The 26,036-nt window shown below is 54.8% G+C and overlaps 1 protein-coding gene and 1 long non-coding RNA gene across 6 annotated transcripts in view; one reads left to right on the plus strand and one right to left on the minus strand.

Annotated features, from left to right (window-relative positions):
* Window positions 1-3,007: 3,007 nt before the first annotated feature.
* LOC131423845 (uncharacterized) lies at window positions 3,008-10,018 on the minus strand. The gene is made up of 2 exons (XR_009225933.1): window positions 9,552-10,018; window positions 3,008-3,572 (listed from the first exon to the last, which is right to left on the minus strand). It is a non-coding gene; the product is annotated as an uncharacterized LOC131423845 (long non-coding RNA).
* A 1,961-nt stretch (window positions 10,019-11,979) lies between these two features.
* Window positions 11,980-26,036, plus strand: part of Spire2 (spire type actin nucleation factor 2) — a 28,155-nt gene continuing 14,098 nt past the window's right edge. For 2 of the 5 annotated variants that reach the window (XM_058576035.1, XM_046435313.1), the window contains exons 1-3: window positions 11,980-12,258; window positions 20,254-20,297; window positions 25,409-25,768. In XM_058576035.1, the coding sequence (XP_058432018.1) occupies window positions 12,000-12,258; window positions 20,254-20,297; window positions 25,409-25,768 (663 nt within the window). In that variant the 5' untranslated portion in view covers window positions 11,980-11,999. The remainder of the gene's footprint in view (window positions 12,259-20,253; window positions 20,298-25,408; window positions 25,769-26,036) is intronic. The other 3 variants (XM_058576032.1, XM_058576033.1, XM_058576034.1) reach the window with 3 other exon arrangements.

Here is a 26,036-nt window from a genome sequence, read left to right on the forward strand (position 1 = left end):
CTGAATTAGCCGGCACGTAGTGAGATGGAAGGTGAGTTCAAGGTGAGGATGGTCTAGGACAGAGTATAGGATCCCAGAGCAGCTCAGATCCCCAAAGAGAGATGGAGGTCAATGGGAGAGCCTAATCTGAGTCACTGGCATCGGTGAAAGGACACTTGCAGAGTCCAAAGACCACGCCACACCCCGAATCTCACGCAAGAGACTTATTGTCAGTAACATGAGGTAACTGACCAGGCTGTCCCTCCCTGGAGAGCAGCGGCTGTCAGCTGTCTAGTGCCCCTGAACCCCAGGTTCTGGCAGTTCCAGAACTTGATACCCAGCGTGTCAGGGGAGGGGCTCAGAAGCTCACACTCTGAAGAAGTTCACACAAAAGCGGCTTCCCTTTTTTTTCCTTTCACTGTTCTGGGCAGGTTAGCCCTTAAGGACAGCACCTGAGAAGGGGGGAGCTGCTTCTCCCCTTTCTTCCCTCCCGGCCAGCTGCTACCAGGGAGCCCAGTTGGTGACCTCTTCTCTGTGGAGCTCAGCACAGGGGAGGCCTTGTGAAAGGATCTGTCTTTCTTCTCACACTTTGCATTTGCAATCACACGTCTGCAAAGTATCATCGACATCGTTACTGCACTAGAGAGTCCATAATGTTGATGAAAAACTAGCAAAGGGGTGTTCGGCACCGGAGTGCCCATCTCTCTCAGGTCTAAGACCAAACAAGTGAGAGCAACAGGAAACAGGGGGCTTAACCACTTTGAACTCCTTTGAAGCGGTTCTTTTGCTGATAGTCCGAAGATCAATTATGGCGAAGATTTCTGGAGAAGCTTAATTGTGGGGAGCCCCACTGAGGTACCGCGCCTTCCAGTCCTGATGCAACACAGGGATCTGAAAGACCACTGTAGTCTGACACGGAGGGCCAGGACTTGTGACTCAGTCCCCCACCCACCCCACCCAGATAGCAAAGCCAGTCTTCTGATAGGCACACCCTGGGGTAGAGCTGCGCTCCCCTGTTCCTTGGTAATCCCACCCCTTGGCTCTGTTTGGGATAGAATGTTCCATGGAAGCTCCCTTTGTGTGTCCCCTTCTCTTGCTCTGCCCTTGGGTGTGGCCTTCCTAGATGTCTGTCAACCTGCTGACAGCAGACATCACAAGCTAGACTCAGCCCCTGAAACCTGACCCCTGGCCTCATTTGAATGGCTTCTCTCCAGTAAAAAGGGTTCAGCATCTGCTCCTTTCTTCCTTTCCGTGGACCACGAAGGTCAGAGGAGCCATCACCGGACCCAAAGAAAAAGGTATCTCTGTCTCTGGTTATTTCATGCAGCCCAGTCCCCCTGCAGTGACCCTGGGGGTTTTAAGTCACGAGGAACGTGACAATTAAGATTTTCTGTGGAGGAGGGGATGCCACTACAATAGCACCGAAAAAGCTGGACCTGGCCAGCTTCAGCAGCAAGAGCAGCCATGTTTGAAAGCAAATGAAAGAGAATACAAAAAGAAAAAGAAATGGTGGCCACGCCTGTGATCCCAGCCGCTTGGGAGTCTGAGGCAGGAGGAGCACAAGTTCAAAGTCAACCTCAGCAAAAAGCGAGGCATGAAGCAACTTAGTGAGACCCCGTCTCTAAATAAAATACAAATCAGGGCTGGGATGTGGCTTAGTGGTCGAGTGATCCTAAGTTCAATCTCCAGCACCAAATAAAAGAAATGAAGACAGACTCAGCAGATCAGCAGTGCTTTATTGAACAACAGAGGGGCCCATTTTCAAGGGGAAAATGGCAGCAGGCTTCATCAAGGTCTGGGTTTTATAGGTTTAGCACGGTGAGGTCATGGGAGGAAATTTGGAGGTGGCCTCATTTGGGGGGGCAGGAGGGTGGGTAGGGAACAGCTGTAGATAAGGGAAGCTCCTTGAGGCCATTATACTGGACAGCGGGGAGGGGGTGTGTGTGCTGTGGGTGGGTCTAGGTTCCTTCCGTGCTCTCCACCTGCACCTGGGACATTGTGGGTACCACCGCAGATGTCTCCACGTGCACGGCCCGTCCCCCTGCCGGGACACCCCATGTGAATGTGCAGACATGGTGCATATGTGCACACACAGCATTTCAGTTAAATTCTATAACTTTCTTCTTTCTCAGCAACACTAGTCATCAATACTAGGAAAGAGGATGGGTGTGGGGGGGAACTGTCAGCCACCCAGTAAAATCGGTGGATTCCCAGAATTGAGCCATCTGAGAGGCAGAGGTGTGGACAGTGTGTACAAGAGCAAGGCTAGCACTCAGGACAGGCTTGAGACAGCCATTGCTGCCTTGCTCTTGCTCTTCCTCCTCTTCCCAGGAGGAAGCCAGCACACAGAGCCACAGCTCAGAGTGCAGCAGGCCGGGAGGAGGGGACAGGACCTGCTAGGAGGTGGCACTGCCAGGCAGATGGCTGAAGCACAGCTTGCACCTCAAAAAGAACACTGGAAAGCCTGACCTTGAAGGGTCCCAAGGCAGCAGAAGAGAACATTCAATAAACCCAGCACTGCGGCCAGGCACCCGGGTGTTGTGGGTTCAGTGGGGATGAAGGTCTCCGCTGCCCATCATCACAAGTGCCACAGGAAACCCAGGTGACAGGAAAGTCTGGCCTCAGTCACTGCCCACTCAACACAAGTCCACACCTCTATAACCTTTTTCTGCTTTGTGTTCATCATCTCAGAATGAGAAGTGAAAACTTTTCCATTTTTTTAAATAACTTTATTTTATTTATTTATTTATGGTGCTGAGGATTGAACCCAGTGCCTACCTCGTGTTAGGCGAGTGCTATACTGGACAGCGGGGAGGGGGTGTGTGTGCTGTGGCCACGACCGCTGAGCCACGACCCTCTTTTCTTCCATTTTGAAAATGACTTTTCCTCCACTATGGAAGAGTCGATATATATTGGGTCTACAATCCCAGAGAATCCGGAGGCTAAGGCAGGAAGGTGCAGGTTCCAGCCCAGACTGGGCAACTTAGCAAAGTAAAAAATAAAAAGGGCTGGGGATACAGCTCAGTAGTAAAGTGTCAATATGTGTTTATTGACAAATAAATCTAAAGGTACACAAATACATTAATCCACTCAAAATCACAGAAGAAGCTGGGCACAGTGGCACATATCTATGATCCCAGTGACTCTGAGGCAGGAGATCACAAGCTCGGGGCCAGCCTCATCAACTTAGTGAGACCCTGTCTCTGAATAAAACAAATAAAACTAAAAAGGTCTGGGGATGTGGCTCAGTGGTAAAGCACCTCTGAGTTCAATCCCTAATGTAGGAACAGTGGAAAAGCTCCATAAACTCAAGGAGCCAAAACAACCTTTTACCTGTGTAGCAGGCAGTCACAAAAGAGAAGGGGGGAGGGGGAGGGGAGGGAGGAGAGCAAGAGATTAAGAGAGAACAGGGTGTTGATATTTATGGGCTCAACGCAGGATGAGGAGGAGCAGGGCGAGTGGGCTGTTACTTCTTCATTGGCTGAGAGATCGAGCCCCTTCAGGGATTGGAGGTGCGCCATTCAAAGTTTGCGCCATTCACAGGGATTGGAGGTGATGGTTCGCACCATTCAGTGCATCATGGACCTCAGCTCCTGGAAGAGAAGCGCCATCTTTACCAGCATTAATACTAAAAAATCAAATAAAATAAAATCACAATAGAAACTAATGTTTCATTGTGTGTCTTTCTTTCAGACTTTCTTTTTTCTTTCTTTTTTCTTTCTTTTCCTACTGGGAATTGAACTCTGAGGCACTTTGCCACTGAGCCACATCCCCAGACCTTTTTATTTTTTGAGACAGGGTCTTGCTAAGTTGATTAGGGCCTCATTAAGTTGCTGAGGCTGGCCTTGAACTTTTGATCCTCCTGCCTCAGCTTCCTGAGCTGTTGGGATTACAGGTGTGCCACAGCACTCAGCCCAGGCTTTCTTTTTTACAAATACTTTTTCTTTTTTTCCTTCCTTCCTTCCTTCCTTCTTTCTTTCCTTCTTTCTTTCTACAGTCTTGCTAGGTTGCCCAGCCAGGGTCCAGCTTGCAGTCCTCCTGATTTAGCCTCTGAGTCTCTGGGATCACAGGTGTGCACCACCATCCCTAGCACAAATAGTTTTAATTGCAGCTTTATAATCTGCACTTTCACAGGCCGTGGTCCCAGCTCCTCAGGAGGCTGAGGCAGGAGAATTACTTGAGTCCAGGAGTTTGAGATCCTGCCTCAAATAAATAACCTGTGTGTTCTCCCCACAAGCACTCATGCATGTAGATGCAGCCTTCCCTTCAGTTCACCCTGATGGCTCCTGGCCTATGCAGCATCCCCAATTGTCTAACGACCCTCATCTTCTTTTAGCAAGGCAACCTTAGAGTGCACACACTCCTGGAGGTTTGAAGGCTGTCTTCACAGCAGGGGATGTGTTCCAAGTACTGCATGCCTGGGTCAAGACCACGCACACCCTCCTGGCCTTGACTGCTTGGCCATGAGCCTCTCCCTCTGTGGAAGTTCAGGGGCCTACCCTCCGGTGCTTGCAGCACGATCCTGTCTCCTGCCAGGAGTGGTGGTGGCCATGACCATCATCCCAGCTACTCATGAGGGAGAGGCAGGAGGACCACTAGTCTGAGGCCAGCCTGGACAGTTTGAGACCCGGCCTCTAAGGTTTTTTTAAAGAGGCTTAGAGCTTGTGCAGGAGGGCTCAGTCCCCAGTCCCCCCAAAACCCTAAAACAACAACAAAACCAGCCAAGTCTAGTGACAATGTCCAAGTAAGGGCCAGAATAAAAGGTGACACAGAGAAGAAGCAGTGAGAGGTGAAGACAGCCCCAGGCACAGAGCACCCCAGATCCCCCAAGGAGCTGGCTCTGCAGACACTGGCTTCGGCCCCCAGAACTGCAGGAAGATGCATCTCTGCTGCTTGTCTGTGCTGGGAGCCCCAGGAACCCACATAACCACCACTGTTTCTGCACCCTTGTTGTGTTAGCGTGGTATGAAGGGGAGAATGCACCCGGTGGGTGTCACGATAGGAACCTTGACAGAGGGCGCCTGGGACCTCTGAGCACCTGAGCAGCACTCGGAGGTCTACTGCCGCCCGTACAGTCTGCGTACTCCCCTGCAAAGGGCAGAGAGAGCGAGCGAGTACTTCAGCTCTGAGGCTCACAGTCTCCAGCACAGCCTCTCAGCTGCAGCACAGCAGCATGACAGCCACCACAGATGACAGGTCACAGCTGGAGATGCCTTTGTGCCCATCACACTTTATTTACCAAAGCAGAGTGGGCCAGTGTGGCCTGTGGGCATGGCCTCCAGAGAGATCCCTGTATTGAGAATGAGGAAAGCTGGCCTCGCCTGTGAACTCACAGGTAGCCAATCTACACCTCGCTTCTCATCTGGGAATAGAGATCATGGTGCCTGCTCTACCTCCCTGGTGGGATTCTGTGAGCATAAATGAAGTGAGAGCAGCAGACTGCTCACCAGACGGTCGAGGGCTGCGCACACGCACACGGGCAGGAGAAGCGCTCCCTCTGCCCAGTCGGCGCTCCCCTCCCTGGCATCCCGTCCGCCCCTCCCCTGGGCCCTTCTCAGCACCAGCCTGTTCCGGCCTGAGGATGCTGCCGCAGTAAAAGCAAAACAGGCCACAGCTCTGCCCTCCTGGAGTGACCAGGCCCCTGGGAGCAGACACACAAGTAGGACGTGCTTGTCTGAGGACACGCGGCCAGTGCCATGGGGGACTCAGAACTGCGGGTGCTGAGAGCTGGGGTGGAGGGCAGGGGCCATCTGGGCTCCCAGGCGCCCTGCATGGCTCTGGGCTCGCAGGCCAACCACAGGCTGAGGGCGACCAGCAGGAGCAGGGACAACCAGGGTGTCCCGATTCTCAGAAGCTCTTTGTTTTGGAGGTTGACCTTGCTAGATGAGAGAGTCTGGGAGTTTTTTTTTCTTTTGCCATTTTTATTTTATTTTACATTGAGACAGGGTCTCATTAAGTTTTCCAGGCTGGCCTTGAACTTGAGATCCACCTGCCTCAACCCCCAGAGTTGCCAGGACCCCAAGCTGAGAGTTTTGATCCTGAGCTGCAGGGAGGGTGGAGATGCCAGGAATGGAGGAAGAAGACCCTCCACCCCACCCCAAGTGTGTCCACTGTTCCACCTTCATCTTGGCTCTGCCCTGGACCCTCGTGGTGGCAACAGTTCGTCCTCTTCTCTGGCTCTTCCCTCTGCTCAGGTACACTTCCCTCCACCAGCCCAGAAACCCTGCACCCTGGCTCCCACAGCCCTTCCTCCCAGCTGTCCTGGGTTTCCTTCCAGAAACCAACACAGCCGGGCTCTACCTGGCATCCCTTGGGATTCACAGCTTTTTTCATTATCCCAAAATAAACCTAGGCACAAAACCCCAGCTTCTCACATTTCAGCTTTTCCTCTCAGACCCCTGAACTCTGGCCCTGCCTGGCTGCAGGGAGCATGACAAAGAATGCATTCAGGGCCTCTGAGTCCTGGCAAAGGCTGGGCTGCTCACTGCATGGTGTGCACAGAATCCCTGGGGAGGAGCCGACCTGCTTTTGAATCTGGACTTGACTTCATGAGGTGTGGGCCCAAGGATCTCTGCCTCTACTCCCCACAGGCGAAGCGATCCCACCTGTGTCCGGGCTGGTGCACAGGGTCTTTGCTCTCGAATTGTCCCTGCCTGGCTCACTCTGACATTTGTGCCCAGGCACGGCGGCTGTTCTTGCTACACCAGGAGTCTTACACTCCTGAATTCAGTGCCCCAGAACTGTCTCTACTTGTAGCCACAGGACACCTGGGGACCCAGTCCCCACATCACCTTTTGGCCTCCAGCCTCTATATCTGCGAAGATGCTCATAGGAAAATCCCCAGAGCTTTCCAACCTGTGCCAGCCCAGTGGTCAGCTCATAGCCCTCCCCTGGCAATGCCCCCCAGGGGCCAAGATCGACAGTTTCCTTGGAGAAGACGTGTAGTATCTTCTCAAACCTCTGCGCAGAGCATGCAAAAAGGCAACCAATGGGGCGCTCGAAGCTCATGTCCAGCACTGGGCCTGTTTCCCCACGGTGGCCCCCCCAGGAACAGAGGTGGGCCTTTCACAGCTCTTTCTCCAGGCTTTCTGGGGTACCTGGTGCTGTGAACAGTGTGAGCAGAACAGCTCACACCAAAGGTGACTATTTTGGGAGTGTATTTGCAAATAAGAAACTCAGCAAAGTGATGATCCAGTTCCAAGCACTAAGAGATTCTAGTGTGTCCCCAGGCAGAGCCATGGATACCACCCTATTTTCTAATTTACTGGAAATGAAGTAAGCTACAAGTGACCCTATAAATATAGGAATAGCTTTCCAAGTTGGGTTAATGATTGACCTACACCAATTTTTATTATACTCTCAGTTAACCTTTTTTTTTTTTTTTTTTGTACTGGGGCTTGAGCAGGGAGCTTTACTACTGAGCTACATACCAACTCTTTAACTCTTTTTATTTTTATTTTTTTAAATTTTTTTCCCTTAGTTGTTGATAGATCTTTATTTTATTTATTTATATATGGTGCTGAGAATTGAACCCAGTGGCTCACACATGCCAGGCAAGTGGGCTACCGCTGAGCCACAGTCCCAGCCCCACACACCAACTCTTTTTATTTTTGATTTTGAGACAGTCTCACAAGTTGCCCAGGCTGGCCTTGCTTGCAACCCTCTTGCTTCAGTCACTGGGGGTGCTAGGATTCCATCTATGCGCCACTGCACCCAGCTCAGTCCTGTCTTTTTTTTTTTAAATATATTTTTAGTTGTAGAAACACACAATGCGGGCTGGGGATGTGGCTCAAGCGGTAGCGCGCTCGCCTGGCATGTGTGTGGCCCGAGTTCGATCCTCAACACCACGTACAAAACAGAGATGCTGCGTCCGCCGATAACTAAAAAATAAATATTAAAATTCTCTCTCAAAAAAAAAAAAAAGACACAACGCTTCATTTTACTTATTTATTTATTTTTATGTGGTGCTGAGGATCGAACCCAGTGCCTAGGCAAGCACTCTACCACTGAGCCCCAGCCCCAGTCTCTCTCTCTCAGTACTGGGGAGTGAATTCAGGGGCACTTAGGGCCTTGCTAACTTGTTGAGGCTGGCTTTGAACTCGCGATCCTCCTGCTTCAGCCTCCTGAGCTGCAGGGATTACAGGCATGTGCCATGTACCCATCCCCAATCTCTATTTAATAGCTGGAAATAAACTGATTTATTTCTAAAATCCAGATGGCAAGTAAAAGTTATGGAAGAACTGATATTTCTTTGATTCTGAGATCCTGTGTTTCTTTCTTGATGGGCAAAAATGAATATTTTAGCTCTAGTGCTTCTCCCAGCTGGAGAAAATGGCTAACTTTGACTTCAGAGACTAACTGTGGAACTCATCACGGTATCGAGAGCTCACCACAGGACATAATTCAGTTGCATCTAGTTGCTGGAGTCATGGGCCAATTACTCTGGTTTTGAGTAGATTTACTCTTCAGTTCTGATCATTAGCTTAAAAGTCACTCCCAGAGCTGAGCATGGTGGCCACTCAGGAGGCTAAGGAAGGAGGATCACAAGTTTAAGACAAGCCTGGGCACTTTATCAAGACCCCATCTCAAAATAAAAAACAAAAACAGGATGTAGCTCAGGGGTAGAGCCCTTGCCTAGCATGCACAAGAACCTGGGTTCAATCCTCAGTACCACAAAGAAAAAAAGTCACCCTCAGCCTCCACTCTACAAGATTGAAATATTTCTTGCTGCAAACCCACAATTAAGAAGTCGGAAGACAGGCTGGATGTGGTAGCACACACCTGTAATCCCAGCAGCTCCGGAGGCAGAGGTAGGAGGATCACTAGTTGAAAGCCAGCCTCAGCAATTTAGCCAGGCACTAAGCAACTCAGGGAGACTCTATCTCAAATAAAATACAAAATAGGGCTGGGGATACGGTGAGTGGTTGAGTGCCCCTGAGTTCAATCCCCCGTGGAAGGAAGGAAGGAAGGAAGGAAGGAAGGAAGGAAGGAAGGAAGGAAGGGAGGGAGGAAGGGAAGGAGGGAGGGAGGGAGGGAGGAAGGAAGGAACTTGTTTATCTACAACAAAAAAAAAAAAGAGGAAGAAGTCAGAAGATGTGCTGCGCTGTGGCTCAGTGGTAGAGTGCTTGCCTAACACGTGTGATGCATTGAGCTCAAACTTCAGCACCACACATAAATAAATAAATAAATAAATAAATAAATAAATAAAGGTAGCCGGGCTCGGTGGCACACACCTGTAATTCCAGTGGCTCAGGAGGCTGAGGCAGGAGGATCATGTGTTCAAAGCCAGCCTCAGCAAAAGCGAGGTGCTAAACAACTCAGTGACACCCTGTCTCTAAATAAATTACAAAATGGAGCTGGGGGTATGGCTCAGTGGTCAAGTGCTCCTGAGTTCAATTCCTGGAGAAAGAAAGAAAAAAGAAAAGAAAAAGAGAGAGAGAGAGAGAGAGAGAGAGAAAGAGAGAGAGAGAGAGAGAGAGAGAGAGAGAGAGAGAGAGAGAGAGAGAGAAAGGAAGAAAGAAAGGTGCTCTGTTCATTTACAACTAAAAAAAAAAAGTCACAAGACTTCTCACCTTGGGCCAATTTCTGGGTCTCATCTGGTCCTTTTGGGGATGTGTCAGTAGCGTCTCCAGCACTGGCCAACACTTCTGCTACCTCGTTTGGTCATGCACAGGGGGATGAACTTTTAGATAAGTAACAAATCCTCAGGACATAAGTAAATAGAACCTAAGTTTCACTTTTTTTCCTTAGTTCTAAATCTTGCTGGCTGACATCTGAGGAAGCGCACAGGGGTCCCTGAGGCCGTGATGGAAGCTGGGTGATAAAGGGTCACAGTACCCTTATAAGTAGGTGGCCCCCAGGGCCCCTGAGGAAGCCAGGCGTGAGTCTTACCAGGCCCTGGCCAAGTGAGGAAGCTGCTGGAGGCTTCTGCTCATCCAAGGAAACCCTGCAGTCTGTGGTCAGCTAGGGACATTCAAACCTCCAAGAAAGAGGGCAGGCGTCCCTCCTTCCCACTAGGGAAATCACCATCTCCACCCTTTCCCATGACTGTGGCTGCACCTCCAGGGATGCTCCTGCCACCAGGAAGACGGGGAGCAGCCCAGCTACAGTGCAGCCACACCCAGCTTCCACTGAGGTGGTGGTAAGAGGTGAGGCGATCCCAAGTCTCGATTCCCGTGGAGCCACCTGACACGGTGTGGGCATTCTCTTCTACACAAGACACTTCACAGAAGCTATGTGGCCCACCCTTCACAAGCAACCCTTGAAATTCCTTCCTTTCATGGGTGCAGGATTAGGGAAGCTGAGCCTGAGCCCCAGGCTGTGCCATCTCTCTCTCCCTTCTCTCATCTCCACTTTCCTTCTACAAAGTACCAGTGCTCCTGCATCTCATGTCTCATAAGCTTGGGGAACAGGGAAAGATGTGAAAGTCACCCCACAATTGATTATAAAAACTCTAGTCACACTTACATGTATCAGGCTGTGGAGGTGGCTCAGTGGTAAAGCACTTGCCTAGCCTGCATGAAGCCCTGGGTTCAATCCCCAGAACTACATAAAAAATAAATAAAACAGGGCTGGGGCTCAGTGGTAGCGCATTTGCCAGGCATGTGTGAGGTATTGGGTTCGATTCTCAGAGCAGTGTGTAAATAAACAAAATAAATATCTATCAACAACTAAAAATAAATAAATAAATAAACCAAACAAAAAGATTTTAAAAATATGACACATGTAACAAAATCCTTTCTGCTTTTTTTTTTTAAGAGAGAGTGAGAGAGATAGAGGTAGAGAGAATTTTTTAATATTTATTTTTTAGTTCTTGGCGGACACAACATCTTTGTTTGTATGTGGTGCTGAGGATGGAACCCGGGCCGCACGCATGCCAGGCGAGCGCGCTACCGCTTGAGCCACATCCCCAGCCCCTCCTTTCTGCTTTGAGATTAAAAATACAGAAGGGATGATCCGACAGTGGGGCCCCAGGTGAAAACCTACCCTCCATAAGTTCCCTTCAAACAAGGTGAGATTGCCCTGTTGCTGAGGTTTTTAAACCCAGCTGCCCAGAATCACCAGGAACTCCAGAGGCCCAGGATTCACCCCAGCCCTGGTCAGATCTCCAGTCCCGGGAAGGAACCTGGGTTTTGTGCTCCCTGATGATTTCCCACTTGCATTTCCTGGCCGACTACCACTGAGAGGTTTCTGGATCAACCCCAACAAAGCAGGTCCCTGGCTTGCACACCACCTGACTTGTGGGTAGGGGACCTGAAACAGAGTGGGTGGGTGCTGTTATCTCTGGCCAACCCTGTGTCTTCGTGTGTCTACTGTCTCAGGGACAGTGGAGAGATGGAAGCAGACACACTTTCCCTCCTAGAAAGGGTCATGTATTAAGTGTTTCATGCCCGAAGCCCGGGTCACCTTCACCCTGACCAACCCCAGCAGTCTCCTGAGGTCACCTTGCTTCAGGCCCTCCAAAGAGTTCACAGCGGTATGACTCCCTTCTCAGGGTGGGAAACCTGGCACCCAAACTGCTGAGCCCCGCCCCCCATCACTGCAGTGTGTCCACCGCCGGAGGCCGGCCTAGAGGAGCCCAGCCTACAGTGAGCCCAGAGTGGGCTGAGCCGGGGCGGGGACCCGTTGAGCACGGGGTTGGGGAGAGTGGGGTGTCTTCCAGAATGTCTCCATCAGGAAGGAGTCTCTTGGCCGGGGCCTGGGTCGCCTGGGTCAGCGCCCCACCCTCAGTCCTGCGCTGGCCCCAGTTCCCCGAGCCCCTCCCTCTCCAACACTGCCCGCTGGGCTCAAGTTCCCCTTCTGGTCCCCAACTACTGCCTCCCTCCCGCCCCAGCGCGCTGGTCCTCCTCCACGCCGCGCAGCCTCCCTGCGCACCGGCGGCTCCACCTGCGGCCGCCGGGGTGGGCGGGGCCGCCGGGATGACGCGGCACGCGGGCGGCGCGGACCCGCCCCGCGCTCGGCGGTGCCCGGCGGCTGTGATGGAAACCCGGCGCTCGCGCGGGCGGCGATGATGGGCGGCCATGGCCCGGGCTGGCGGCGGCGGCGGCGCGGCAGCCCCGGAGCGCGCGGGGGCGGCGGCGCGGCGGGCGCCCTGGGAGCTGTCCCTGGAGGAGGTGCTGAAGGTGTACGAGCAGCCCATCAACGAGGAGCAGGCTTGGGCCGTGTGCTTCCAGGCCTGCCGCGGGCTGCGGGGCGCGCCCGGCGGCCGGCGCCGCATCCGCGACACCGCGGACCTCCTGCTGCACCGGGACGGCTCGGTCGGCGCGCGGCAGGAGCCGGGTGAGCGCGGCGGGCGGCGGGGGTGTGGCCCACTGGGTGGGTCCCTGGTGAAAGGGACCGCGACCTCCTTTGCGCCCACAGCGCCGTCCTTCTGCTGGACCCGAGCCCTCCTTCCTCACTGGCTGCTGGACCTGGAGGCCCCCTGCCTCTGGATCCGGAACCCCCGCTGGGCCCTGGGCTGCCCTCCTGGCCTTTTCAGACCTGGGGACCCCTCATCATCCCCTTCTCGTCCTCCCGTCTCTCCTGGCATCAAGGCCAGCTGCTCTGCGGCGGGGCACGCTTTCCTCGGCTGAGAAGGGGCTTTGGCCAGATTGCTGGTCCCTTGGGTGAAGTCGGGAAGCAGGCATTATGCCATTCTTGTTCCCTGCTCTCCGCACCTGGGCCACTCCTCCTGGCTTTTGGTTCTGCAGCCCTCAGTATGTGGCTCATGCAGGGCTTTGTGGGTACAAAGAGTCCTTGCCGCTCTCTAGTGACACGGTAGGACCTTTAGCCGGAAAGGACACCGAATGTCCCCAGGCTAGCTCTTTCATGGAGGGTGGGGGAGGGGCTTGCCTCCTGGGAATCTGTGCGGAATTCACACCAGTTTCCTGGGTTTAATTGAGAGGGAGCAAGGAGAGTGTAAAACTGCTTTTTTTTTTTTTTTTATCCAAAAGACCCAACAACTTAGCCCCTGAAATATGTTTGAGGTCTGTTGAAAGTGGTGCGTTTACCTGGTTATGTACTTTCCCCTTTAAGTTGTTTTCCTCCCTGGAGAATGGAAGGTTTGTATATGGCGCATAGGATGATATTACCCCAAAGCTGATACCCTTTTGTGAGCACAAAGGCAGGCTGTGTGCACTGGTCGAAGCCTGGCCTCCCTCCGGTCCTCAGCTATGGCCTTGCCCTGGCTCTGGAGCAGGCTTCTGTGGAAGACCGGGCAGGAGCAGGGCAAAGCCCAGCAGAGGCAGCAGACAGTGGCTGCCTTTTACAGTGGGGAGGGGCCTGCTGTGTACCCCCAGGAGCCTGCAGCTTTCTCCCTCAGCTTCCTCTTCCTTCCAACCCCTGCCTGTGACACTTGCAAGTTGAATTTTGCACAAAAAGCATTGATACATTGATTTGATGGGTGGAAATAGTAAGCACAGACATCATGGTATTATTCCCACTTTAGTCTCAGGTAAGCTGAGGCCCAGGCCTCAGAAAGTCCAAAATTACTCAGAAAGTGGCAGAATTTGGACTCTGCACTCATACTCTGACTGGGCGGAGGGGCAGGTGCACAGTGACCTGCTCTCACCTGGAGTCTGCATACTCACAGAACTTTTCTCCTGAGGCTCTGTCCTCCTGGTAAGATGCTCCCTGGGCCTACCCCAGCCCTGGAGATAAGTGATACCCTAGGGTCTGGCTCCCAGCTCTGCAGAGCAGGACAGGACTGCAGGGAGTCTATAGTCTGGCCTCTGATTTTTAAGGATGGGAAAACCCAAGCAGAGTGGGAGTGGTGAGTTGTTGCCCACAACCATAGCAGCTATCCCTGGGGTTTCCTGGTGTCTCCCTGAACTGTGGGCAAGCCACGCTGGGCTTCCTATTGGTTCTGTCCCAAATATCAGAGGGCCATGCTTGGGATGTGGGTCATCTGTTTCTCTCTATCCCCCAGGATTCTCTCTGCTGCTTATTCCCAGTCATCGCAAATGTAGCAGTCATCACAGATCTAGTGGCTCTTCCTGGCTGAGGAGTCAAAGCTCAGTACGGGCCTGTGCGTTGAAGAGCCTTATCTCTGTTTGAACAGGGTCTCTGGTCTGGTTTCTGTTCATAAACATTCCTCACAATGGTGATGGCTTATGACTTCTGTCTGCCTTTATTTTATTTTTGGTACTGGGGATTGAAACCACGGACACTTAGCCACTGATCCACATCCCCAGCCCTTTTTTGTATTCTATTTTCAGGCAGAATCTCACTGAGTGGTATAGGGCCTTGCTAAGTTGCTGAAGCTGGCTTTAAACTCCCAATTCTCCTGCCTCAGCCTCCTGAGCCACTGGGATCAGCTCCGCAAAGCAAGACCCGTTCCGTATACAGCACAGCCAGTGGTCAGGCGGCCTGCAGGGCTCTCAGTGGATCCACCCTCCTGCAGTCCCAGGGTGGCTTGCCCCACGAGAATGTGCTCTGCAAAGTGGGACTTGGGCATCGGCTCCCGGAGCATCCAGCTTCGGGCCCAGCTTTCTTCCAGGAAGATGCCCAGGGGACAGTGGAGGCTGGTGCTAGGTGCCCATGGGGTGAGGGGAGCAATGGCTGCCTCCTCTCCCTTTACTTCCTGCCTTGCACTCACGCTCACTTACACAGCTGTATTTCTATCCATTTTTATTGGCCCACTTTTCTTTTTGGTGATGGCGTCTCTTGCATGGTAAGTTCAAACCCTACCCTGGAGCTCCATCCCCAGCTCTTGCCTTTTGATGCTCCACCTTTTCAGTCAGGCCCCACCCTTTAAACTTGGGGTGGACTGTGGGTCTGAGCCTGGCTGTCCCCAGGGTCCTCTGGAGCAGTGTTAGGCTCCATTGCTAGTTCCTCGTTCTTGAGTGGATACAAGGCCTTCCCTTTTTATGTTGTAGCCCCAGGTTCCTAACACAAAGTCCATTAAAAGGCATTTGTCCAGGCCAGGTGTGGTGGCGCACGCCTGTAATGCCAGCGGCTCAGGAGGCTGAGGCAGGAGGATCATGGGTTCAAAGCCAGCCTCAGCAAAAACGAGGTGCTAAGCAACTCAGTGAGACCCTATCTCTAAATAAAATACAAAATAGGGCTGAGATGTGGCTCTGTGACCAAGTGTCCCTGAGTTCAATTCCCAGTACCCCACAAAATAAAAAATAAATTTATAAAAAGACACCTCCCAGAACTGGACCACAGTGTCCACAGGGCTGACTTGTCTTTCACTCTCGCCCCCAGCAGTGCTCAAGAGCAGGCTCTGGCCTCAGGGGGTCCGCTGCGCCTGGGCCCACAAGTCACAGCCAGGGGTGCTGCTGCTGCACGTGTGAGCTGGCCTCTGTGCCAGCCACAGACACTTAGCTGTGTGTCTCCTGGCCCAGCGTGCTCCTGCCAGGTGCTGAAATGGGACCCTTTGCTGTTGAGGGGTGGGGTTGGACCTTTGGGATCAGGAAGTGCACAGCTGGCTCTCTCTGCTGCTGGAGGTCCCTGAGTTCCACCGGTGGCCAGCACAGTCCCTCTGCCCAGATGTGTGCAGATGAGCTTTGAGTGGTCTTGCCTTGGCTGGTGTCCATAGTTAGGCTTGGGAGAAGGTAAGAAAGGTAAGACTCTGCTTCCAGAGAGAATTCCCCTTCCCAAGTCTCCTGGCTGCCAGAATATTCCTGGTGGTTCTTCAGCTGGGTCCTTGCCAGTCCTGTCCATGGCTGGAGGTGCCTGTCACAGCTAGGTCCCCTGCCTGGCTATGGCAGGCACTCTGGGAGCTGTGCTCTTTGCCCTTGAGGGCCACTCAGTGCAGTCATGGTGAAGGGTGACAGAGGCCACCCGGGAGGGTGGGAGCTCTCCTTCCTCACCGTGATGGGAGCCAACCTTGAGAGGTGCTTGTAGGACAGGTGCTGAGGTGTGCGGTCACTCCTCCTGGGAGAGCTGTGTCATTAAGAGCCTCCTCCACAGATGAGAAACCCCAAGTCACAGGGAAAACAGCCACCTGAATTGACAGTTGTGGGTGTGACCATGGCCTGTGCCTTCGAGGTGTGTGACCGGCCATCGGCCGCCTGGGGGGCGCCAGTGAAGGCCTGGGCTGCTGCGCTGCACGTTTCTTGACGGTCAGTGCTTTCGGGAAGAGGGCTGCCGGACCGTCGCTGTGAGGTGTGTGGGGGTGTGAGCAAGGTGTGTTGGCAGACAGATTTCTGGAATCCATCTTCTGAGCCAGCCTCACCTTGCAGGACAACCACCTTCTGTGTGTGTGACCTCTCTGACGCTGCCCATGCCAGGCTGGCCCTCCTATAAATCCTGGACACGTGCGGCCCAGGTGCCTGTCCTAGCTGCTACCACCCAACCTGGGCTGTGACTTTGGAAAGGGCTCCACGTGTCCAGGAGCCTGGGGGCCCCGCGTCACGCGTGAGGTTCAGCTTGCTGTCGCCTTCCAGCCGCACCCTCCACACACCCACCAGCTGCCTGCCTGGCATCCACAGGGGGTTCTCTGCCCCATGTGGGACAGAGCTGACTCTAGTGCAGCACCAGGAATCTTGGGGCACTGGTGCACCTGGAGTCCCCTCAGCCTTTTGGGCTGGATGATCTGGCCCTGGCATGGGGCCTGATTAAACCCTGTGGACAGACTGCCAGGGTTTAACTCTGACGCTTCAGAGCGAGGCAGAGGCCCGGTTAAGAGGGAGGAGAGGGGCCTGGAAGTGGTGTCTGCTCGCTGGGCAGACCAGCATGGGGGGCCTGGGCAGCGGGAGGAAGCTCCCAGCCACTGTTTCGGCTTCTGTCCACTCCCAGGGAATCCCACTTTCCCCCTGTGCATCTGCCTTGGTCCTCTCCAGGGACTGGGGGGTGAGCAGAAAGGAGAGTGTGGGCACCTGTGGCTTCAGGACAGATCTGCACAACCTTCTGGCTTGAGGTGACACAAACCCATTCTCTTCTGTTTTGAGAGGGTATAGATCCAGAATAGCCTTTTCCTTAGGTCAGCTCTTGGCTGTCCTGCCTACGTCTGCCGCCTGTGTCCCCCCGGCCATGCCACGCAGAAGTCAGGGGGCCTGCAGGTGTGTACATTCCCAATTCCACCCTCACATCTGGGTGTCATGTCGCTCTCCATTTTTTCTTCTTTTATTTTTTTTTCCTATTTTTAAAAATTATTTTTGGGACAGGGTATTGCTGAATGGCCCAGGTGTGCCTGGGACTTGTGATCTTCTTGCCTCAGCCTCCTGAGTGGCTGGGACTACAGGTGTGTGCTATGGCGCCTGGCTCATTCTTGATGCATTTCCAGGAAATTGTTGGATACCCATCAATCTACTTCCCCTAAATACTTCAGCATGTGTGCTGTTAACCAGAGCTTAGCGTTTGTTTGTAATTCCTTCTTTTGATGTGAAATTTACATATGATGGAACATGAACCCTGGCACACCTTCCTTGATAGGTCTCTGCACCCCACCCTCTGCTGTCAGGGCCCCACTACACCTGTTGAACAGTCAGAACCACCCCAGTGGTCAGAACCACCTTGTACTGGTCCCTCCCACGGATTCCACTTCAGTAGATCTTTGCGGGGCCCAGGAATGTTCCAAGTGGTTGTAGAATCCACACTCCACCCAAGGTTCTCGAATCCCCTGACTTGGGTCTCCTCTCAGATCCTTGCCCAGTGGACTGAGGGGAGCCCCTGGGGAGTGTGTGGAGAATCGTGCGGATCTCAGCCCAAGGATGGGCAGAAGTGACCCAGGAGGAGGGACACACCTGTATCCCTTTGACCCAAAGAGCTCTGTGTTTGCTGAACAAACAGAGCTGTGGGCGTCCTCCGGCTCCTGAAGGCTGACGCTCCACCTCGGGCCCTACTAGGTTTTGCAGTTAGAGTCTTGACTGTGGAATGAGCTTTTGTGGAAAGCTCTGAGATCACCGACACTGGGTGTGTTTCACTCACCCTGACAGTGATCATGGGGGTGGTGTCTCCCCGTAACAGGGGACCGAGGTGGTGGAGACCCTGGGCTGCTGGGAACACACAGGGTGTTTGGTTCCAAAGTCTGCTGGCTCTGGGCTCCACCCCACCTCTCAGACAGGGCAGTACTGCACGTTGAATGGCACCCTTTGGCACGAATTGATTTCTTGACTCTGTAGTGCGTCCACAAGACCCAAATTCAGAACTTGCAGAGAGAGTAGCGTCCCAGAGCCCTGTGTTATGGTCCCCACCTACTGGCCTCTTAGCCACAGTGTGAAGTTTCACGCACACCAGCACACAGGTTCTGCTCTGAAACCTAGAGCTGCCCTCTGCCCTCCCACTCCACACCAGGATGCCCTGTTCCTGTGTGTGTGTGTGTGTGTGTGTGTGTGTTTCCAGTGTCTTGTGGTAAGAAGGTGCTACAGTGAGTGGCAGGTGGTGTCATGCCGGGTGGCAAGGCTTCGGGAAGCCGACCTGCTACATTGGAAGGCCGGGGCCGAAGACACAGGCTCCCACCACCACTCCCCTCTGGGGGTCTCACCATAGACACGTGATCTCCTGGGTCCCTGCTGCCTCCGTCTGCTTCTGCCTACTCCAGTGAGGGCAGCTCTGGGCAGTTACACCTGGACTGTTGGGTGGGTGGGTCAGGAGTGTGCTCAGGCTTGGTGGGGACCCAGCTCTGCCGTTTATTAGCTGGGTGGACTCAGGCAAATCTCTGAGTCTGCCTGAGCCCCAGTTTCCTCACCACAGAGGGGGATTCCTGGCACCACCCCCACAAAGTGGCTGACAGAGGCTGGAACTTGCTGGAGTTTTGTGACAACCTCATGGAGGCCCGAGCTTGGCCTCCCCAAGAGATCTCCTTCATCCCCCATCTCAGCAGGCCCAGCTTGCTCATCAAACCCTGGAGAGTTCCTAAAACAATTAAGATTCACAGACACTTTGATTGTGGCATGATTTTTTTGTTTTTGTTTTTGCTAATATATGCTGAACACAAGCATTGAGAGCATTTCCACAGAGAGCTGGCTGCAGAGCTAGACTGCGTGTGCCGTCAGTGTGCAGAGCTTGGAAGGGCTGGCCACCCTTCCCGGTCAGCCCCTCCTGCCCTTCCCGACCAGCAGCATGACCCAGCACTGGCCTCCAGGAAGCACCTCGGTCCTGGGTTGGGTGCTTCTACCTGCCACGGCTTGGAGCCAGCTGTGGCTGCTGGCTTCCCTGACTGCCCAGCAGGCAGGACGCTGGCCCAGGACAGGAGCCTGTGGCCTGCTGCACACTGCTGGCCTCTCCTGACCTCACCGATGCTGGCCTGGACTGTTCCCATCACTGCAGTGGGTGGCAGTCTCCTTTATCTTGGGCAATCTTCCTGGTTCTTGATGGCGTTTTGAAAGTGTTTGTGGCATTAGCAGGTTCGTGCAGAGACCGTCCTGAGGTCTGTCTTCCCACGTCCCACCTCTTTCTAGTAGGAGTGAAGGCAATGAGCTCCCATGCCCACTCAAGGCCCCTTGCACGTCGCATGTGTGGATGGGTTTCTGCATCCTGGGGGGCGGGGGGCTTGGGCAGCAACTGGTGGTACAGATTCTGGGGTCCCCCTGCCTTGCTCTGGCACTACCCCCCCCCCACTAGCTGTGATACCTTGGAGCACAGGAGGTCATCTCTGAGCCTCTGTCTCTTCATCTGTGAATGGGTGCCTGAGCTACCCACTTCCTGGGTTGGATTCGGCAGACATGGATGAGCACCTGCAGAATGCCAACTCACTACCTGGCGCCACTCAGTCTCACATTGAGCTTGTAGTGGGCCTCAGATCCAGGAGTCGCAGTCCAAGGTGGACATTCCCACTAGGCAAAGCCTGTCGGCTCCTTTGAGCCCAAGTCTCTTCTGACAGTGTAACTTGGAGGCCGGCCACCTCAGTTCCCAGCGTCACAGCTTCTCACTTCAGACCACGGCTTCTTGCCTGCAGACACCACCTACCTGAGCTGCTCCCTCCTTTCTCCTCTGTCTCCAAGCAGGCCTGGACCCCAGCACCTGGACCCACTCACTAGCACTGCTGACCACTCTTCTGAGCAGTCACTGGGGAGCACTGGGGTCTGCCTTCTCTAGTGCAGAAAGGGACAGTCACTCTTGGCACCCAGGTGTCCTGCCCAGAGCTGGCTCCTAAAGGGCCTTGCAAGTGACCTGGTGGCTCAGCTGGCAATGAACTTTCTGGGGTTCCTTTGGAGAATGGGGGGATTACTGTATTTTCCTACAGGGAAATGGGGCTGGGGGCCCAGGGTGGCCATCGCAGCTGCAGGGGTGCTGGGGAGCCGCTTGTCTGTGGGCTCCTGGGGTCATGGTGAGCTGTGGGAGGGGCAGCAGCCTGTCCTTGGGTCCTGGGGTTGCTGAGGGAACCTGACTCGCTGTCTTTTCTTGCAGAGCCCACAACCACGATGGTGTCCCCAGCCAGCTCAGAAGCTCAGGTACTTAAAACAGTTTTAAAGGCGACTTGATACTGTGAAAGTGAACCTGCGTCGTGAAATGGAAACTATGACCATATTACGTCCTGTAGTTGTTCGTCGAGGCAGGACAGTGCAGCACCCAGAGGGCCTCGCGGGGCCTGGGAGGAAGCTGTGCACAGAAGACAGGCGGCGAGGGCCCAGCAGGGTGTCAAGGGCTCTGGGGCAGGAGCAAGGGAGGAGTTGCTACTGACCCAGAGGGAAGTGGGTGATGACCTCTGCCTGGTTGGCCTCACAGGCACAATGCTGGGGGCTGGGTGTGGGTCTCAGGAGCAAACAGGAAAACCAGCCCAGGACACAAGCCAAGGAATTCCCACCCAGCCCACATCTCAAACCCCCTTCCTCCTCCACCCACCTGCCCCGAGATCGCGTCCTGGATTTGGTTATTCTCTGTGTCTTTAGACCACTGCTCTAATATAACACCTGTTTTATAGTAAACACAGTGGCACACTCAGGGGGAAGTGGGCACAGACCAGAAGAGGATATACCATCTGTTGTTGAGAACCCAGAAACTAGCAGTGTGTCTCACCTCACATAGTCCCTCACCTTGGAATACTGCCATTTAAGTAGCACATTGCCGAGTTTATTTACCAGCTCCGTTCTTATCCTACATAGAGATTCCTCAAACAATTGTGTGTGGTTTCCAAGACTCATCTGCATTGCCCTGGGGTGGTTAGTCATCCCTTTTCATGACTGCATAATATTCTGGATAGTTTCTTTTTCCCAAGTGCAGTGCTCCTGGGTGGCAGCTGGCCCCTGCTGTGCAGAGTCCCCAAGTAGTCTATTACTTGAAAACTTTCCAAAGGATGCCTTAAAAAGATTCATAAAGAGGAGCTAGGGCCATAGCTCAGTGGTGGAGCACATGCCTAGCATGTGTGAGGCACTGGGTTTGATCCTCAGCACCACATTAAAATAAAGGTATTGGGTCCATCTACAGCTAAGAATTTATAAGTATTCACAACAACGGTGTATGGGAGTCGTCCAGTCAGGGTCATTGTTCTCAGAGGCCCCAGGTTCACTTGAGAGCGAGTAGCCCCAGTAGGGGAGCTGCCTGCACCTCTTCTCGACTGGGGCTACTCGGGCTGCATGAGGTGCCACGGGACCCCTGCGGCTTCTGACCACGCCCAGGCTGCTGAGCCTGTCCAGTGCTGGGATGCCGGCATGGCTAGAGGTTCTGAGCCTGGCCGACTGCCTAGACCTCCTTGTGGGAAGGAGCGTTCTTGACTTCCAGAGAGTTTCCCGTGACTGGAGGCACAGAAGACCTCTCACTGACAAGAGAGAGGACAAGACTGGACTGCAGGTGGCACTTTCCCCAGCGTGGCACTCGCTCAGGCCAGGAGGAAGAGGGGCTCTCCTCCTGTGCCCTCAGTCTGTCCTCCTGTCCATGGGGTGGGGTGGTCTGCATGAGAAAGACCGTCAGAGCCACACAGTGGCCCAGCCTGGAGCTCGAGGCAGACGGAGTAGGAGTGAGATGCCCTTCCGACCTCCTCGCTCATTCTTGGCACCTACCCAGAGGCCAGAAAGGCTCACTGGGAATTCGTGGGGACTGTCACTCCTGCCTGCGCCGTCACCGTGGCACCCAGGAGGGGCACCGAGGCCCTGCTGGAGCCCCGTGACCCCGGGCTCCGCCTGCCTGGGCCGGGTTCGGGCTGGCACCTGTCAGGTGTGACCCTCTGCTAGAGTTTTGTGGCTGTGGCTGTTGCTCTCGAGTCTAGGGTGTGGCTTGGAGCTGTGTCCCTGATGCTCGTCTGCAGAAAGCACAGACATGCTGAGGTGGCCTCCAGGGGGCCACCCTGGGCCCACTGCCGCCCTGCACGCCTGCTGGCCCTCCGCCTGGCACTGGGTTGGCCCCTGTTCTTGCTCGGCATGGCGCAGGCCCTGGCCCCCCAGGCTCCCAGAGGTGGGCACACAGGAAGCTAGAGGCCCTGAAGCAGTGACCCAGACGGTTCCCGGAGAAGGCAGTGGCCTCCTTGTGAGGGACAAGGCTGAGGACTCTACACAGCAGACCCAGGCCTGGCCAAGCTTTGGCCCAGCTCTTTGCAAGCTGTGCCCAGGCAACCTGACCTCTCTGTGCCTCTCTCCCCAAACTGCGAGATGAGAGATGGTGTCGGTGGGTTGTCCACAGCCAAGCAGAAGAGTTACACCAGGCTCAGCCCAGGCTCCGACTGGGACAGTGTCTTTGCGTAAATGCATCCTTTTGATCCATGTCATAAAAGAAAAGCATGAAAGTCCGTTAGCACTAAGAGCAATGCCCAGCAGATCACAGGGAGGTCGTATGCTGGGGATGAGCCCGGACCTGCGCAGGCTAGGGAGTGCGAGCACCGAGCTGTACCCCGTGCTTTTCATTTCATTGTGAGACAGGGGTCTAACTAAGTTGCCCAGGCTGGCCTTGAACTTGTGAGCCTCCTGCCTCAGCCTCCTGTTTGGGATTATCAATTTGGCCACCACACCTGGCAGGAGTGTCATTATTTATTTATATTTTTTGCACGATTTCCTAAATAAACAGAGGTTTATTCAGGAAGTAGAGACCCATTCAGGGGAGAAAGTGGGCTGTCTCTAGATGAGAAGTCCCGCCTTGGGCCGGGCAATGCTATAGAGGACTGCAGGTGGCCCAGGGTGGAGCTCTGAGCTTCCTCCTTCCACGGGGCATGCTCCAAGGGCGCATCGCTCAAGACTCACAGCTCTGGTCCCTGCTTCTCCTGGCTCCTGGGCGGTTCCTTTGAGACTTAGTATATACCTTTTTTCATCCTAGATTTTTATCTTATCCCCCCAGAAACTTTGCACCCTTAGTCTTAAGGCTGTGAGAGGTGATGATCTTTCTTTCTTCCCCTTGGCACTGGAGATCTGACCTAAGGGCACTTCTCCACTGGCCACACCCCCAGCCCATTTTGTTTTTTTCATTTTGAGACAGGGTCTCACTACGTGGCTGAGGCTGGCCTTGAACTTGTGATCCTCCTGCCTCAAGCCTCCTAGCTGCTGGGATTCAAGCATGTGCACCGAGCCTGGCTAAACACCGGTCTTCTGTGGCTGCTTCAGGCTGGCAGGGGGTGATGGCCATGCCTAGTCAGGGATCAGAAGTCTCCTCCTTCACTCTTCTGAAGGAGGCAGATGCTGGCCTCAAGTATGGGACTCTTGCCATCTTCTGAACATGGAGCTGGGATGATCATTTGCCAGTCCTCCCCACCCACCCAGGGTCACTGGTGGCCAGATATCTGCAAAGTCAGTGCCTGTGAAGGTCCTGTGCAGGTCACCAGGAGATGCCATAGAGAAGAGTCGTCTTTGGAGAAAGGTCTGAGTCGTCTCCAGAGGGAAGGGGGAGCTAGACTTGGGACCATGGTTTCTTCACTTACCTGATGGAAGAGAATTTCAGCAGGAGTCGACAAAGGCGCCGACAGAGGCTCCCTGAAGAAGTGATGCGTTCAGGGGAGAGTGTGGGCCACCTTGAGACTGAGGCTGGGGTGGCCCTGCTGTCCACTGCATTCAGCAGAGCTGGTGGCCTGTCACAGTGCTTGGAGCACACCCAGCCCTCCAAGGGAGCACGTGGGCCAGGGTGAAGGGAGGAGAGGCGGGTAAGCAAGGGATGAGAGTGGGAGCCAGGCAGAGAGACACCCTGAGTTCACTTGTCAGAGCTGACGGATAACGGCCCTCTCCGTGGGGGAGGGCAAACAGGCTTGGGTTCTGGGACTTTTACGGGGGAGGCTCGGGAATCAGAGCTGGGTGGTCCTAATGAGGGTTGGTATGAGGGAGCGGTGAGCCTTTCTCAGAAAGGTCCTTGGGCAGGAAAGCAAAACTTTTCTCTCAAAATGGCGGCCGTCACCTAAGATGGCCGTCCAGACGGTGAGCAAGGACCTGATGCAGGGCAGGGCAGGCCCAGTGCACCGGTGTCAGGACCCGCTGCCCTCCACAGGACCTCTGGTCCCCAGGCCCCTAAAGGCAGACTGGGGAACAGGGCTCCCTGCCACGCCAGCCGAGAGGCGCTGAGTCCAGAGGCCTCTCGAATTCAAAAATGTGCTTAAAAAGCAACGAACGGCAAACACTTCCCGTGGGCAGGGGTGCAGCTGAGGTGGAGGGCTGGCCTAGCATGCTGGAGGCCCGAGGTTCAGACCCAGTGCCACAAACCAAACCAAACAACAGGCGCAGAACACGGAGAGCCTCAAGCACATCCAGAGCAGGCAGAACGGCACGGGTCCCTGGTTCACCGAGCGCCACGGCACTGGGTGCCACCCACCTGCCTGGTGATCCCCTCCTTTCACCCACCACCCACTCCAGTGCGATCACTTTTCAGGTCAGACTTCATCATGTCTGGCTTGGGGTCAGCCAGCTTTCCGCCTCTGAGACTCAAGTACCTGGAAAGGTTCTCCTTGGCTCACAGTGTCCGAGTTTCTGACCGGGGCAGTTGGCCCTGTGGCTTTGGGCCGGTGTGGCTCAGGACTTCGTGGTGGGAGCACAGGGCAGAGGAGGGAAGGCTGGCTCCACTCTCCCTCCGAGGGCACACTGCAGCAGAAGACCTTGCAGTGGGACCTCTGGAAGTCCACACCTCTCAGTGGCACCCCAGTGAGGACGCCTGTGGGGAGCCCCTGACCCTCTGCATCTGATCAGGCTCAGCTCCTGTGAAGGGACGTGTGTCCTGAGACTCTCTGCCGATTCTGTCCCTGGGATCAGCATGTGAGGGGACTGCGTGTCAGTTCCTCTTTGCTGTGTGGTAGCATTCCCTGTGAGTGTCCCCATGCGGTCCCACTCTCAGCTGGAGAGCGTTCCAGGGGCCACGCTCTGGGCCTGTCAGTTCAGCACCTGGAGAGAGCGGCTGAGCACTGGTCTGTTGGATCGCGAGAGGCCAAGCTGTTCTGCAAAGTGGTGTGCCGCGGGCAGTCCCTTCAGTCATGCCCCTCACCGGATCGTACCTGGTGTCTCCCCTTAGTGGCCGTTGGCTCCTCCCTCCTGGCCTGTCACTGGGCCTGGCCACTGTCCGTCTCCCCAGCCTCTCCCTGCCTGTGAAGGGGCTGGCAGCCTGCCCAGCTCTGGGGCGCCCTGCACTGTTCCCTGCCACCTGCCGCCAACCCCTCTTTGTCCTGCAGATGGTGCAGTCGCTGGGCTTTGCCATCTACCGCGCGCTGGACTGGGGCCTGGACGAGAGCGAGGAGCGCGAGCTCAGCCCACAGCTGGAGCGGCTCATCGACCTCATGGCCAACAGCGACTGCGAGGACAGCGGCTGTGGGGCAGCGGACGAGGGCTACGGGGGTCCAGAGGAGGAGGAGGAGGTTGCAGACGGTGGCCCCCGGGCCCTGCGCACCTTCTCCCAGGCCATGCGGCTGTGCGCTGCGCGCCTGACCGACCCTCGGGGCGCGCAGGCCCACTACCAGGCTGTGTGTCGCGCACTCTTTGTGGAGACGCTGGAGCTACAGGCCTTCCTAGCCAGGGTCCGGGAGGCCAAGGAGGTGAGCGGTGAGCTGGGGAACACAGTGCTCAAGGTGGGGCCCGCGGATGGCCAGACCCGAAGGGGATCTGGTGGGTGACTAGTGGGTACCTTGCCCCTCGGGCGGGAATGCCCCAGCTGCTCTGGGCTGTGTGCTGAAGCCTCATACATTCTGGCCAGGTTTTCGGAGAAGGGAACCAAGGCCTAGGGAAGCAGCAACTGGCTCCTAGCCTCTGCCCGAGCCTCGTTCCTGGTGCCTTAAGCCAGCTGCCATGATTCTGTGGGGGAGT

Source organism: Marmota monax, unplaced genomic scaffold, assembly GCF_021218885.2.
Source record: "Marmota monax isolate L192 unplaced genomic scaffold, Marmota_monax_Labrador192_F-V1.1 WCK01_AAM20220418_F8-fsc00024, whole genome shotgun sequence".
Classification (NCBI taxonomy): domain Eukaryota; kingdom Metazoa; phylum Chordata; class Mammalia; order Rodentia; family Sciuridae; genus Marmota; species Marmota monax.